Source organism: Leuciscus leuciscus (genome assembly GCF_965113295.1).
Source record: "Leuciscus leuciscus genome assembly, chromosome: 7".
NCBI lineage: Eukaryota > Metazoa > Chordata > Actinopteri > Cypriniformes > Leuciscidae > Leuciscus > Leuciscus leuciscus.
Genome location: NC_138731.1, coordinates 8,716,739 through 8,733,465, shown reverse-complemented (window position 1 = coordinate 8,733,465; position 16,727 = coordinate 8,716,739). Strand labels below are relative to the sequence as shown.

General features: G+C 43.7%; 1 protein-coding gene across 6 annotated transcripts in view; it reads left to right on the top strand.

Moving 5' to 3' along the window:
• Positions 1 to 16,727, top strand: part of LOC309503302 (uncharacterized protein) — a 60,220-nt gene that overhangs the window by 25,847 nt on the left and 17,646 nt on the right. For all 6 annotated transcript variants that reach the window (XM_082176045.1, XM_082176046.1, XM_082176044.1 and 3 more), the window contains one exon: positions 5,265 to 7,211. In XM_082176045.1, coding sequence (XP_082032171.1) covers positions 5,265 to 7,211 — 1,947 coding nt within the window. The remainder of the gene's footprint in view (positions 1 to 5,264; positions 7,212 to 16,727) is intronic.

Below are 16,727 nucleotides of genomic sequence, written 5' to 3'. Positions count from 1 at the left end.
GGGGTGGCCTAAACTCCTGTCGCATGTGGCAACTCGCCCGCAATCATCTCGTCTGGAATCAGAACCTGGTGTTCTTTCGCCAAAAAGACCCTTAGAAGTGCCCAATCAGTACTGTGCTTTCCTTCGTGCAAGAGGGGTTGGAGTGAAGGCTGTCTCCCTCCATCCTGAATGTGTACGTTGACGCTATCACCATACATCATGGTAAGTCAGATGTTAAGTCTGTGGGAAAGCATGACCTGATCATCAGGTTCCTGAGCGGTGTGAGGAGCCTTAATCCTCACCGCCCTCACATTGCAGAGAGCTCCCTTTGAGCCGCTGCAGTCAGTAGAGCTTAAGATCCTGTCTCTCAAGACTGCAAGACGGCATTTTCAGTTGACAAATCGTGCCTGGCATTCGGGCTGGCGAACTCTCACATGATTCTGAGACCCCGGCCAGGATATGTGCCCAAAATTCCTACCACCCCCTTCAGGAATCAGGTGTTGAACCTGCAAGCGTTGCCCCTGGAGGAGGCAGACCTAGCCTTTGCTCTGCTCTGTCCCCTTCGCGGTTTATGCTTGTACGTGGACCGCACAAAGAGCTTCAGAATTTATTAGACCAGCTCTTTATTATGAAAGGCCAGGAGAAGGGAAAGGCTGTCTCCAAGCAGAGGTTGGCCCACTGAACAGTGGATGTCATAGTCTTGGCGTATTAGGGTTGAGGGCTTACTCCACTCTGCACCTCGCTGACAGACATTTGTTGAGCTGCGGGCTGGATGACACCCAACATGTAGGCGAGGTGTAGAGCCTGTGTCCTCTCGTCTACTGGCTACAACTAGCTAATATGTAGGGGGACCTGTTCGGTGTCTTGCTTGCTGTGCCATTCCACTCCTAGGACGGGTTACGAGCGCTTATCTGCTTCACAGGTGAGTTTCCCACCTAGCAAACCCTGCATGGAGTTCCTCCAGCACCCTCGGCAGTCAGACATGGCGAAAGCGTCAGACACTAGGTTTAGCACTCGTTTGTATGCCAAGAAGGTCAGCTCATTTGCTAGCCTAGGTGCTCATGTGTTGGGATTACCCTCGGGTGTTACCACATGTGTATTCTTCCAAGGTGTGTCTTCTCTGTCGGCGAGCCTGTGTCTTTGCCTTGGCAGAGCCCGCCCTGTGTCTCTGATCGGTATTGACTTCACCCTAGCTAGGCTGGATCTACCACAGAGACCTTCCATTTGTAGCACTGCACTAATCGTCAGTCCAAATGTGTAACTCCACCTCCCTACGGGCAGAATGTGGTCTCTGTAGGGTCCTTTTCCGTTTGGAATAGGCAAGCTTTCCCAGTGTTATCCATGGGTGAGATGGAACAGAAGTGATCAAGTCTCTGCGTTAAAACCCTGTCCTTTCTCCACCCCAGCAGTTGTGGGGGGATAAGGCGGCTTACGCGGGGCACCTAAGGGGCAGCAATTGCATCGTTTTGGTAGAGATCCCGATTCGTCAGTTGTTCGGATGTAACGTTTAACATAACTGACTGATAGGGAATGTCTGGGTTATTAATTTAACCCCCTTTCCCTGAAGGAGGGAACGGAGACGTTACGTCTCGTAGCTACAATTGCTATACCACTTCTGAACGGCCAGGACAGCGTCTCGACTCCACAGCGCAAAACTTAAGTGAGAGAGTACAGCATGCTTCCTTATATCTGTTTCACGGGGCGCGGTTTGGGATGCAAATCTCATTCGCCAATGTCTGTTGGCTTGTTTTGTTTACTCTCAGAGGTGATTGGGTTTTCAGGCAAGATCCCAATTTGTCAGTCGTTCTGACGTAATGTCTCCATTCCCTCCTTCAGGGAATGGAGGTTACATTATACGTTCCAAATCCTGGCCAATGTTGTCCTTCAAACAATGTACAGCCCAATATACAGCCCATGAAAACGTATACAGTGAATGAATCTATATAGACTATGCCATACATTATATGCAGATTTAAAATAAAAAAAACACACACAAACATTCCAAACCAAAAAAAAAGTGAGTGCTTGCCAACCAAAGCAGAAGTTGAAATTACTAAATTAAAAATTATAATTAAAAAAAACAAGCTTGAGGTAGACTGTAACACACTCATCTGAACATAGTAATTATATTCCATTAATAGGCTATTCCAACAGTATACCTGCTTTCATAAAAATATGATTACTTGTGTTACATGTAGAACTTTAAACCTACAGTTAATTTCTAATATGAAATATTTGACCAAAATGCATATATTTTTCATGTTGTTAGGTTATACAAAATGGAAATACGCCAATGTTGGAAATCCTTTCTAACATTCACAAATAAGTATATAACTGTAAAATGTAAGTTATACACTGATGAAAACACGTCTCAAAGGCATTAAACATCACATATATCTGTCACAACAGCACAAAGCACAACATGGCTAGCCGCGGTAAACACTTATGCTTTTGTTTGAAGATAAATCTAAATCTAAAGCATTCTCATGTTTCACACAGATGGATCATGTACCTTTCCCTCAGGAGCTCACTCTGTGTCTTCCGCTATTTTCCATATGCTTTCTGTGCAGTGTGCAGATGCGACTAATTGAATCAAGTTCATCATCAATTATTTTCATTATCTATTATTATCCATTTTATCAATTAGATGTTCCAGCTAGTGTTGTTTTTGGCGGCCTGTTTTAATTTTAGTTTTAGTCTAGTCTTTGTGTCAAGCTGTCATTTTAGTTTTTATTAGTTTTAGTCATGTTCATACTCTTTTTAGTCTAGTCAAGTTTCAGTCGACTAAAAGTCTGAGCGTTTTAGTCTTATTTTAGTCAGAATTATCCATGACTATTTTCGTCTAGTTTTAATCGACGAAAACTGATGACATTTAGTCTAGTTTTAGTCAATGAAAATTGTATTTTAGTCTCTTTTTAGTAATGCAATTCTATTTAACCCAGTCAATATAGTGTACCACTATGGAAAAATAGCAAAAATAGCGAACAGAAAAGTAACACTTGTCTCATTCGTGGAGGTTGAAAAACAAGTTCTTTGTGATATCCAAGATTTATTGTATTAAAATTTAAATGCAAAAGAAAAGGCATGAGAGTTGGCTGTTTTTGCCAATTTTAAGTTTTCATTTAAAATGTTTGCGATTTTAATATAACTACATGGCTAAATATTTTACCACATGCTTAGAAATCTAGATAGAAGTAATGCATTGAATAATACGTTGTTTAAATTGTGCTTAAAAGTGAATTACGTCTATTAAAGAGTGTATATGTGTACAAAGAGAATCACAATGCTGACTTAGATAAAAGTAGCTGATAACTTCTGGATTTGAAATAAAAATAGTGAGTATGTGTTCATGGTACAGCCGTGGATCAGTTACGCACTGCAAACGCAGCATATGTGAAAGCACTATAGCGCATGCTGCTCCTGCACCGCATAGTATGTGTGAAACGGGCGTCAGACTTAACTTTGTTTGTTGTCGTTTACGCTAACTCACCGCAGCTGCATCTTCTAAATAATGCCGCGATCGAGTGGGGCTTGAGGAAGTGACGTCGCCTGCGTCTGTGCAGTGTGACCTGATGCAGCCCCTGAAGTGAGACACGGGAAACAGAAATACTGCAAAATAATAATAATGCGACTAAATGAGACGAAATAACGTCATAACATTTTGTCTCGTCTCGTTTTGGTCAACGAATATGAAGAGACATTTTAGCATAGTTTTTATTTTGTAAACCACATTTAGTCTCGTTTTTATTCGTCAACAATATTGCATTATAAATTTAATTATAGTTATCATCACATGACCAACATTTACGTTGAGTCTAGTCTCATTTTCATCACGTAATAAAGGTTCGTTGACAACGAAAATTATTTAGTCATAAGTTTCGTTGACGAAAGCAACACTAGTTCCAGCCCTACTTAACCCTCTGGGGTCTGAGGTGTTTTCTGGGCCCTGGAGGTGTTTTCTGGGCCCTGGAGGTGTTCTGACATGCGCTGACATTTGTTCTTATTTCTGTTACTTGTGACATTTTCATGGCTAAAGTCTGATTACACTGTATTTAGCACAAACTCTGCTACGATAATATATCAGCAGCATGTATGTAAACGTTTTTAGTTTTTAAATAATGATGTTTATGCGTGGTTTGTGAAAAAAAACAACAACAATTGTCACTGAAATAAGGCCATGAAATACATACTGATTATTTCTTCACACGACTTTTGAAAATTGTATCACGTAGCCCAGAATATTTGCTCCAAAACTGTGTGAAAATCATCCTGACAACTCATTCAGATAAAACAATATATTGATTTTAAATTTGTAAGACATGTTTTGTGTAAGAAAGCTTTATGCGAGGAGGCGTAAACACATCATGAATATTAATGTTCCTGAGAAAGACAAAGACCCACCCATAATGGCCCTATCAGGTGCTATCATGCCCTATCATTCTGAGCAACCTTGCACAAAGAATGAGGAGATTTAAAAAAGAATGGCTTTTTGATTGTTTGGATTTATTTACAACACAACATAATCCAAAGATACACAACAAATGACAAAAAAGCACATTATTTAACATACTGATCTAAAGACACAGACTTGAACAGTCACACACCTTTGTGCCATTCCTGAAATGTACATACCTGTCATTTCCAAGGTGTTTGATTTTTCACTTTACCATGTTCATGTACAGAGACTCATGAGAATGTTGAAGTCAGCAGGACTCATCAGTGGCATCTGGTCCCTGTAAAAAACAACAACAACAAAACAGCTGTGAACATGCTGATATCAAGATAAACTATAGGGCTGCACGATTTTGGGAATACATTTTTGATTTTTCTGGTTAAAATTGTTGTGCCTACAAGGCACAACAAACCTGGTGTTCATTATATATATATATATATATATATATATATATATATATATATATATATATATATATATATAATGAACACCAGGTTTGTTGTGCCTTGTAGGCATAGGCTGCAGTGCTGCATAAAATAATAATAACAATAACCTATAGCAGGCAGCCTATCAATCAATAAAAAGGAACACTTCAGTAACACTACATGCATGACCATAAATGAGTAATTTAAGTTTATTGTGCTACTATGTGAAGAAAATCCAACAAAACGCGCTGGCGTGTTTGCCGACCCCAGAGGGTTAAAATAAATGAAACTGCAGACAGAACTAAAAGAAGAATTATTTCTTTGTGTTTTACATTTGTTACATATGTTACATTTTAATTTATACATTTTTTTCATATTCTTAAATCTGTGAACTCTTGTTGTTTTAGCTGTGTGTATATATATAATCAGCATGGAGAACAGGATTCTTGTCAACCAGTGAATGATGAACTCCAGAGAATCAAAGACCAGCACAAAACCAGCATGAAGAACAAGTATGAAAGATTATTTGATGGAACAAAACTCCAAGATAATGAAACCCTCCTGAACAGGATCTACACACAGCTCTATATCATAGAGGGAGAGAGAGAAGGAGTGAATGAAGAACATGAGTTTTTACTGATGGATAAAACAACAAGAACACAACATTCACAAGAGACTCCAATTGACTGCAATGACATCTTTAAAGCCTCACCTGAACCAGGATGTGAGCAGAAAGCTCAAATCAAGACTGTTCTTACTAAAGGCATCGCTGGAATAGGAAAAACTGTATCTGTGCAGAAGTTCATTCTGGACTGGGCAGAGGGAAAAGCCAATCAGGATGTAGATTTCATGTTTCTGCTTCCATTTCGAGAGCTGAACTTGATCCGAGATCATCAGTATAGTCTTCACAGACTTCTGCTGGACTTTCATCCTGAACTTCAAGATCTGGACTCAAAGATGTATGAGAAGTGTAAAGTTGGGTTCATCTTTGATGGTCTGGATGAAAGCAGAATCACACTGATGTTTTTAGATGCTCAGAAAGTTTCAGATGTGACTGAGACTTCATCAGTGGGTGTGTTGATGTCAAACCTCATGAAAGGTGATCTGCTTCCCTCTGCTCTCATCTGGATCACCTCCAGACCAGCAGCAGCCAATCAGATCCCCTCTAATTTCATCAACCGTGTGACAGAAATTCAGGGATTCAATGAGCCTCAGAAGGAAGAATATTTCAGGAAGAGAATCAGTGACGAGCATCAATCCAGCAGAATCATCTCACACATCAGAAGAGCAAGAAGCCTCCACATCATGTGCCACATACCCGTCTTCTGCTGGATCTCATCCACTGTGCTTCAAAAGCTCCTGAAAGAAGATCTGAGTGCAGAAATTCCTCAAACTCTGACTGAAATGTACATCCATTTCCTGCTGATGCAGATCAACATGAGGAATCAGAAGTATGACGAGAGAGATCCAGAGAAACTCCTGCAGTCCAACAGAGAAGTGATTATGAAACTTGCTGAAGTAGCTTTCAATCAGCTGATGAAGGGCAATGTGATGTTCTATGAGGAGGACCTGATTGAGAGCGGCATAGACATCACTGACGCCTCGGTGTATTCTGGGATTTGCACTGAGATCTTTAAGGAGGAATCTGTGATTAATCAGAGGAAAGTCTACAGCTTCGTCCATCTAAGCATCCAGGAGTTTCTTGCTGCTTTCTATGTTTTTTACTGCTATTTAACAAAGAACAATGAACCACTGCAGTTTTTTCTGCATGAATATAGGATTTCCAGATTTTATGAAGACTCTATGTTTGGACTACAGTTTCTGGATGCAAAATCTAAACATGACCATGAACGTAGATATGATAACCATGCATCTGACTCTTTGTATGATTTACTAAGGTCAGCAGTAATTAAAGCACTCAAGAGAGAGAATGGACAGCTGGACCTGTTCCTGCGGTTCCTGCTGGGTGTCTCACTAGAGTCCAATCAGAGACTCTTACAGGATCTGCTGACATGCACAGAGAACAGCTTAGAGAGCATCACGGAAATCACACAGTACATTAAAAAGAAGATCAAATATAATGATAATTTTTATAGTCCCTCAGCAGGTCAATCCATTAATCTGTTCCTCTGTCTGCTGGAAGTGAAAGATCAGACTCTGTCCAGAGAGATTCGGGAGTTTGTGAAATCAGACAAACAGTCAGAGAAACTCTCTCCTGTTCTCTGCTCAACAATCGTCTACATACTTCAAATGTCAGAGGAGGTGCTGGATGAGCTGGATCTCAGGAAATTCAGCACATCAGATGAGGGTAGAAGAAGACTGATTCCAGCTGTGATCAACTGCAGAAAAGCTCTGTGAGTGTTTAATTATTAACAAATGAAGAATCATGATTAATAATAAATCTAGCACCTTAAAAATGAACCATTTCGTAAATGAGAGATATTCTCCTAAATATCAAACTCAGAGTCTTAACCCTCTGGGGTCAGAGGTGTTTTTGGGGCCCTTGAGATGTTTTGACATGCCCTGACATTTGTGCTTATTTCAGCTACTTACAACATACCATTGGCCAACATGTGATTTTGCTGTATTCAGCACAAACTCTGCTACAATAACATGTGAGCAAAATGGATGTACATGTTTGCATTTTATAGAAAAAAAATATTATGCATGGTTAGTACGTTTTGGGGAAAAAAATTGTCACTGCAATAAGGCCATTTAACACATACTGAATAGTTGTCCACAAGACTTGTGAATTACTATTCTTGTAGGCTACATTTTTTTCTACAAAATGATGTGAAAATCATTCTGACCACTTTTTCACAAACAACAATATAAGTTTTTGTGTCAGCACTGCTGTATGCATGGGAGTGTTAATGGCCATGAATATTAATGTGATTCACACCAGGGGTGTGACTAAAGACCACTCCCCCAATGGCTAATGCCCCATCAAGGTGCTGTGAGGCAGCCTGAACAAAGAATGATGAACTAAGAATGATTCACTGATGAATAAAAAGTTAAAAAGAACAGCATTTATTCAAAATAGAAATCTTTCCTAACAATGGACAGACTTAAAGTTATTACTATTACTTAATACATCCTTTCCAAAAAAGAAAGAAAAAAAGACCAAACTTTTGTTTGTTTTTTATATTAAAAATATATTTTTATTCAAAGAATCCTGAAAAAAATATCATAGGTTATTAAAAAACATATTAAGCAGCACAACGGTTTCCAACATTGATTTAAAAAAATAATCATCATATCAGAATGATTTCTGAACTCTGATGGTTAGTGGAAGGTGGTCAGCAGAGCACACACATCTGAACACAGTCACACATCGTTATGCCACTCTTGAAAACTGTTCCTGTTCAACTGAAGACATAAGTGAACATTGCATGCCTGGCATTTCCATGGTGTTACTTGTCTTTTACCACATACTGCTGTGCAATGCACACAATTGCGGCGACCAACTGTGGCAACATCCCTGTCATCTGATGTCAGCTCAGCTCCTGGAACCGGTACATGGTCACTATTGGTCCATTTTGGTGCCGTTTTCTGTGACACACCACAGAGCTCTGTTATAAGTTGCTCCATAAACTCTTTATGGGACAAGTTACCATGTAGCTCTGTGTGCGCAATGAAAGAGTTGGTGGAAGCAATGTCCAAGAAGTGTAGAAAAATCTTTCTGTACCACTTCATGGTTTTGTGCTGTGTTGTGTAGTACTGTAACAGCTGATCAGGCAGGTCAACGCCCCCCATGTGTTTGTTGTAGGCAGTCACAGGTGCAGGACATGGAAATGTCTTTGTCCTCCATGTATCTTGTGTTTTCACCCTCCTCTGCGCAGTGTCTCCTGTATAAGCAGGATGGATGGTAGAACAGACAGATACCTCTCGTGTGTCCATCCACTTCACAAATACAAGAGGTCCATCCCGAATCCAGCTGATGGATCCCCTGGCAGATTTTTTAGAGAGTGAATTAGCTGCATTCCGAGGGCAGTCCTTCCTGTTGTCCCTGTAAGTCCCACATGCACCAAACTTCATTGCAAAAAGTATTTTAGGAGCTTTGGACTTTTCAAATAAATTGTCCATGTACACATGGTACCCAGAACCCATAAATGTGAGGTCTAAAAGAGATGTTACAGCATAATTTGACAGTCTTTAGTTCTGTGTACACAGAAAAGTCCACAGTGTATCCATTCGATGAGTCTGCAAGAACAAACAACATGAAACCCCACCTGGTTGGCTTGGCTTTCATGTACTGTGTCATACCTGTGTGTGCTTTGCATGCCACCATTCTTTCATCCACAGCTAAGTTTCTTTTAGGATGATAGATGGCTTTACAAGCATGACGAAAAGTGTCCATGAGAGGTTTGACCCTGAAAAGACGGGCATGTTCAGTTGTGCCCCTCTTTCTGTCATTATCCATATCTGCATCTGGGTGACTCATGTGCACATTCCATGAAATGGTGCGGTATATGTCCCAGGACATAACTGTAGCTGGAAAGGGTATAGAGAAAACACTGCTTTGCCGTCAGTAGTCCCTGATGGAGCTGACCTTCACCATGGCCATGTAAAATAGCAACCCAATGTAGCGGTATCTCACTGATGCTGAAATCTGTTCATTTATATTTGCAGCCCTTTGCAGTTGCCTTGGCAGCCTGAGCATTGGTGTTGTGGCACAGAGTTGACACAGCACTTTCTGAGAAAAATTGTTTGAATAGACTTATGGACGAATGTGAGTCAACAGAGCTCAGTTGTGGTCCAGTTTCCCATGCAGGAAGGAATCGCACAGTCTGTGGAACCATGTCAACATCAGTCTCTGTTTTCCATGACAGAGTGGACTGCCTGTTGCTTGCCTGCTGGTTAGCCTTGGCTCTCTTTGGGACAGGTGCTTGGACAAGTTCATTGTCACATCTGTAAAAAAAAAAAAAAACACGTGAGCATGCTGATAACACAATTAAATAAATTGTATTATCATTATCAATCACTAATGGCTATGGATAAAAAAATACAATTTTTTTTGTCATTTCACACATGAATAGGTATGCTACTTTTATATTATTACGATGTAAACACAATTAGGCTACATTTCATCTGTAAAATATTATGTCTGTGCACTTATTCAGTATGATTCTCGATCGCACTGAGAACTGAACGACACATGCGTGCCCCTCTGCGAGGTGCTGGAGAAGGAGAGCTTGATGCAGCCACATTCCTAAAAAACAACAACAAAATAAAACGTACTCGGTTACTAACGTAACCTCGGTTCTCTCTAGAAGAGGCCTGGTCTGATGAATATTATGGGTCTTACACACTGCCCATAGAGTTGCATGATCGATCAGCGAGCGTCGCTCAAGCGGTTTCAGCATTCTGGGCCGATAGCATCGGGGCAGACAATACTGATCTATTAGACCGAAAGCAGCTTAGCCTGCAAAGCAGGAACCTCTAGGTTATACAACCTTATAAATGTAGACGGGGAGGCCCAGCCTGCCGCCATACAGATATCTTGCAAGGCAATCCCACTAGACCAAGCCCACGACGAGGCCATGCCTCTTGTGAAGTGCGCTCTGACACCTAACGGGCACTGCAGGCCCTTAGAAGCGTAAGCCAGCGCTATAGCATCAACTATCCATCTGGATAGGCTCTGTTTCGACACGGCTAGTCCCTTAGAACGTCCGTTGAACGAGACAAAGAGCTGCTCCGTCTTTCTGAAGACAGTCGAGCGAGACACATAAGCCCTTAATGCCCTGACCGGACAAAGGAAGCTCGCGTCCTTCTCCTCATTAGAGACCGGCAGGGCCGACAGGGAAATCACCTGAGCCCTAAACGGTGTGTTGAGGGATTTAGAAACGTACCCGTGCCTCGGTTTGAGTATGACTTTCGAGTCATTTGGCCCAAACTCCATACATGTCGCGCTCACTGAGAGCGCTTGTAAGTCCCCTATACGCTTTACTGAAGCGAGAGCCAGAAGAAACACTGTCTTGAAAGACAAGAGTTTGATACTTATTGATTGGATTGGCTCGAATGGGGCACCTTTCATGGCTTCCAAGACCGTAGAAAGGTCCCATATGGGAACTGAGGGAGGTCTGGGAGGATTTAACCTCTTAGCTCCTCTAAGGAAGCGAATGACCAGATCGTTCCTTCCAAGCGACTGGCCAAGCGTTGGTTTGGTAAAACGCTGCTATGGCCGCCACATAAACCTTGAGCGTGGATGGGGTTCTGCCCTTATCCAGTAGCTCTTGCAGGAAGGAGAGAACCTCCGTCACCCCACAATTCGGGGGTGATATGCCACGGGCTGTGCACCAGTTAGAGAACACAGACCATTTTGAGGAATAGAGCCGTCTCGTAGAGGGGGCCCTAGCCTGCAAGATCGTGTTTAACACTCCCACCGGGAGGTTAGCGGGTACCCGTTGATGGCCCACGCATGTAGGGACCAAAGCTCCGGGCGAGGATGACAGATCGAGCCCTCGGCCTGAGAAAGGAGGTCCCTCCTCACTGGTATTGGCCATGGGGCAGTGCTTGTTAGCTGCATCAGAACTGGAAACCAGGCCTGGTTTTTCCAGCGCGGAGCTACGAGCAGCACTGAGCATCCCTTTTCCCTGATCCGTTCTAACACCTGGGGCAGGAGAGAGACGGGGGGAAAAGCATAGAGCGGGCAGCAGGGCCAAACATGAGCCAGCGCGTTCCTGCTCTTGGAGAAAACTCCGGACAGTGAGCGTTTTCCTGAGACGCAAACAGGTCTACCTTCGCTCTGCCAAACTTCTTCCACAGCAGTTGGACTGTCTGTGGGTGTGGAGACCATTTGCCTGTCGGAACGTTGTTCCTGGACAGCCTGTCTGGTCCAATATTTAGAAACCCTGGCACGTGCGCCGCTCTCAGCGAGTGCAGGTTATGCTGAGCCCACACCAGGAGGCGTTCCGTCAGCCTGTAAGGTTTCGGGACTTGACACCTCCCTGGCGATTTATGTTGGACACCACTGACATGTGGTCCGAACGGACCAAGACGTGGTGCCCTCTTATCTGGGGATAAAAGTGCGTTAGCGCGTTGTCTACCGCCAGCATTTCCAGGCAGTTTATATGCAGAAGCTTCTCCCGTTCTGACCACTGGCCGAAGAACGGTCTGCCCTCGAGCAGCGCTCCCCATCCCGAGGTGGATGCGTCCGTAGACACCGCCTTCACACTCTAGGAAATCCCCAGGCTTACACCTGACTGGTACCAGTCGGTTGCTTTCCAAGGTTTCAGAGCTGTGATGCATTTCTGATTAACCTTGAGGCGAAGCAGCCCGGAAGTCCATGCTCGGTGCGGTACTCGCGCTTTCAGCCAGAACTGTAGCGGGCGCATGCAAAGCAAACCCAGCTGAAGTACTGATGATGCTGAGGCCATGAGACCCAGCATCTTGTGAAATTTTCTGAGAGGCACAGTAGCGCCGCAGTGGAAAGAGTTTGTTACGCGCTGAATATTCAGTGCGCGCTGTGGCGACAGTCGAGCTGTCATAGACAGCGAGTCCAGTTCTGTGCCCAGAAAAGATATTATCTGACTGGGGGACAGAGAACTCTTCACCCAATTGACTCTGAGACCCAAATTCTCGAGGTGTTCGAGTAAAATGGTCCTGTGCTCTATGAGCTCCGAGCGTGATTGAGCTAGAATCAGCCAGTCGTCCAAGTAGTTCAATACTCGCATGCCCCGGAGTCTGAGGGGTGCGAGCGCTGCGTCCATGTACATCGTAAATGTACGGGGTGCTAGGGACAAGCCGAACGGCAGGACTGTGTACTGATATGCCTGGCCCTCGAAGGCGAATCTAAAATATCGCCTGTGACGTGACGCTATCTGTATTTGAAAAATCCGCGTCCTTCAGATCTATTGACATAAACCAGTCGCCTTGGCGAATTTGCGTGAGGATTTTTCTGGTTGTGAGCATTCTGAACTGGCATTTCGCAAGCGCTCTGTTCAGCTGTCTTAGATCTAGTATGGGTCTGAGACCCCCGTCTTTTTTCGGTACCAGGAAGTATCTGCTGTACGGCCCCCTTTCGCTCTGAGCTTGAGTTAAAGGCTCTATGGCCCCTTTGCTCAACAGTTTCGATATTTCGGCTCAAAGTAGGTGTGCTACTTCCGTTTTCACCGTAGTTTCGACGCGCGCCGCACAACGGCGGGGGTGTCGACAGAACTGCAGCGAATAGTCTCTCTTTATAATGTTTAGCACCCACTCTGAAATCCCGGGAAGCACTGCCCATGCATCTGCATGAATGGCTAGGGGTTGAATGCGAAGCGAGCTCTGGTCGCTTGGCAACAGAGGCGCTTCGGTGCGCTGTAACATAAACGCCGTGCTTACGGCATTTTAGGCAGGGGGCACGCTGATCACAGCGGGCAGACTGCCCGCACTCGACTCCTCTGCGGTGGTCAACCGGGAGGGGGAGGGCTGGGCGAGTCCCGTAGGACTTGTCATGTCTGTGAGTGAATGTGGGCGCGGGACAGCGGGCACATTCACTACGCTGAATACACTGTCTGCCTGAGCAGACTGAATGTGTGTTGGTTTCGTTTTTACAGAAACCGTGAGACATGCAGAGCGTAGTGTTTGTGGGCACTGGGTCGTGGGCACATTTACTACGTTTAATGCGCAATCGATTTGGGTCGATCTTATGTGCGCGAGCCCTGTGTGACGGGCTGTGCTTGTGTGTAGGAATGCACACTGGGTTGTGGGCATTTTTACTACACTCATAACACCATCGGCCGTGGCCGGAATACCAGAAAATACACTCTTATGGGATTTATCTGGGTCGCCGTAAAAGCGGCGTTTGTGTGCAGGCAAGCGGGCTGTGTTACCGACTTGTTTACTGCAGAATACACTGGAACAGTCGCATTTACTGGAACTGAATGAGCGAGAAGTTGCCATAGAAACAGTGTTTGGGTGCAGGCGAGCGGGTTGTTCAACGCGCTCGTTGGCTGCAAAATACATATCTGCAGTCGCCTTTTAACTGACAGAACGAAAGCATTGACGGCATAATTTAATCTGCCGGTAGACCCGGGAATCGAACACGGGTCTCTCGTGCGAAAGCCTAAGAATCTGCCACTGGGCCACAGGGGAAGACACATAAGCATTCAGTTAGCGCGAGTATATAAGAGAGCGTCAGCATGTTGGCGTTTGTTTGCAGGCGTGCATGTATTACAACAGGCTCGTTTACTGCAATATTGACATTTCCAGTCGCCTGAACTTCAGAGGGGAATGAGAAATGTGTGAGAAATGGAGGTCGGTCCGGCCGCAGCGGGACTAAAAACACTCTCTTTTCTCCTTTCGCCAGCGACACACGCGAAACCATAGAAACGGTGTTTGGGTGCAGGCGAGCGGGTTGTACAACGCGCTCGTTGGCTGCAAAATACAAATCTGCAGTCGCCTTTTAAGGGAACTGACAGAGCGAAGCATTGACGGAATAATTTTTTCTGCCGGTAGACCGGGATTCGAACACGGGTCTCTCGTGCGAAAAGTCTATGATTCCACCACTGAGCCACAGGGGAGGAACACAAAGGCTTCCAGATACACGAGCATATAAGAGAGCGTCAACATGTTTTCTTCGGCGTTTGTTTGCAGGCGTGCGTGTATTATAACAGGCTCGTTTACTGCAATATTGATATTTCCAGTCGCCTGAACTTAAGAGGGAACTGAGAAATGTGTGAGAAATGGAGGTCAGTCCGGCCTAGGCGGGACTAAAAACACTCTTTTCTCCTTTCGCCGGTGATGCGTGAATGGGGCGCAGGGGCAGGGTAGCTTTCTTGTAACATAAAGAAAAAACTAACCCCGACCGTCCGCTTCCAGCCTCCCTTGTGAACGGCGCAGTTTGCGCGGCTCGAACAGAGGGAGAGAGAAAGCTAGCCCCGTGACCGTCCGCTCCTGACATCCCCTGTGAACGGCGCAGTTTGCGCAGCTCGAACAGAGGGAGAGCAGGTATCATCCCCCACAGACGATGGTCGATATCCACGACGGAAGCGGCGGCAGACGGCGGCCGCTGTCCATCAGGAAGAGACTCTAGCGAAGCAGGCAAAGCAAGCGGGCGAACCGGCGAGCTTTGCGGGTTGGGGGAGGTTAAGGGGGCCCGATGAGCACGGCGCTTTTACGGCGCGGTACCGCAGTGGGTGGAGGTGCAGTCTCGGAGAAGGATGCCAGGCGAGTCCTCAGAGTCACCATAGACAGTAACTAGCTCGCAGTGAGGGCAGCCGCCGTCAGCGAGCGCGTGAGCTGCGTGATCCTCGTCCAGGAAAGGGGCGTCTTGAAAAAGACGCCCGGCTCTTTTAGTGCAATGAGAGTGTGTTGCGGCGGCGAGCACACACACATACACAAAACACAGTAGCAGAGAAAGGATATAACGCCGGATAGCAACTGAAGGTGGCGCGGCCAGCGACTTCTGGTGTAGCTGCTCTCCCCGCTGAAGGGCCTTTTCGTGCACCAAACCCATCTTAACCCCCTGAGGTCGGCGGTATCGCCGGCGATACCAGCTCGCTTTTTTTTTATCAGTGTAAAAGAAACTCATAAATACTCTGTTGACTTTGATTTTCCATAGGAGTTTCATACATCAATCGATTCTGTTAAATGTGTATTATTTTTGTGTATACTCACAATAAAAACAAAGTGTTGTGCTTTTTGCCAAATAAAGAAAAATAAACACGAAGCGAGTTCTGCCTTCTCTCTGCCAGTGAAGTCCATTCTGAAACGCGTCCGAAAATGAACAATAACTCAGCGAATACTCAGTCAAACAGGCATACAGACACACAGACATGAAGCTTGAATTATCTTCTTTTAAATGAAATCATTTATATAAAAAACAAATATTCTCATCTTGTGAAATCTGTATTAAAAGAGAGCGATTCCAGTCGAGCTCATTACAGCTCATTCAAATGTAATGTGACCCCGCCCACGGAGAGCGCGCGCTATTCAAACGCAAATGATTGAGGCAATCCACGCAAACCTGTGAACGCCCCCATATCAGCTCGAGAAAACACAAGTTTATTCAGATCATTTCTTGTGTACACCGTCTCGCAGCGCTGTGAGGAATAATAATAATGGAAAATGTACCTCAGAAGTGCGGGTATATCGAGGAGCGAGCTGAGGAATACTGTAGTAAGTTTTTTTCCTTCTCACGTGAATCGGGTTTCTGTTTATGAATGAATGAACGGCAGAGATGCGCGCTGTTTACCACAGCTTGCAAAAAGACAGTTTAAATTTAAATCGCGTGTGTGAATGAATGAATGATCTGCTTTTAGCAAACTATTTTGCTATACTGAGTAAAAATCGACTGAAATATGTTGAAATAAAATGTATTTGTATAAGCAACGTATTAAACTGCAAATTAACATTTATATTCCTTATAATAAAAACGAAAGACCTATGTTACAGACAAATGAAAGACAACATTTCGTTGATTAGTTTTGGATAGATTACACATTTTTACTGTAAAATATCTGCCACCTCAAATAAGCTTTTGTTTGCCAATTTTTGCTAATATGTTAAATATAGTATGTTTTGTCAATGTAGGCTATATTCGAAGTAATGAATCCTTAACTTTGAAATATGTATGATAAAATGTATACTTTAGTTTTTACAAAGAAAGATTACACTTCAATTGTTGTTGTAATTGTAACCTTTTTAATAAAAAAATATATATATTTACAAGGTAGATGTAAACAAATGTTAAAATGTAAATATAAGCCTTTTCTTTAAATAATTTTTATTGTGTTTTATTATTGACAAATTTGGGGAGAGGATACATATTCAAAAACTGAAAATACAGTATGAGAATTAACTGCACAATTACTAGACATGTTTTCCTTGGATATTATACAATTTGCAAGCAAAATTTGTGAAAAAATTTAAATAAATTGACATGC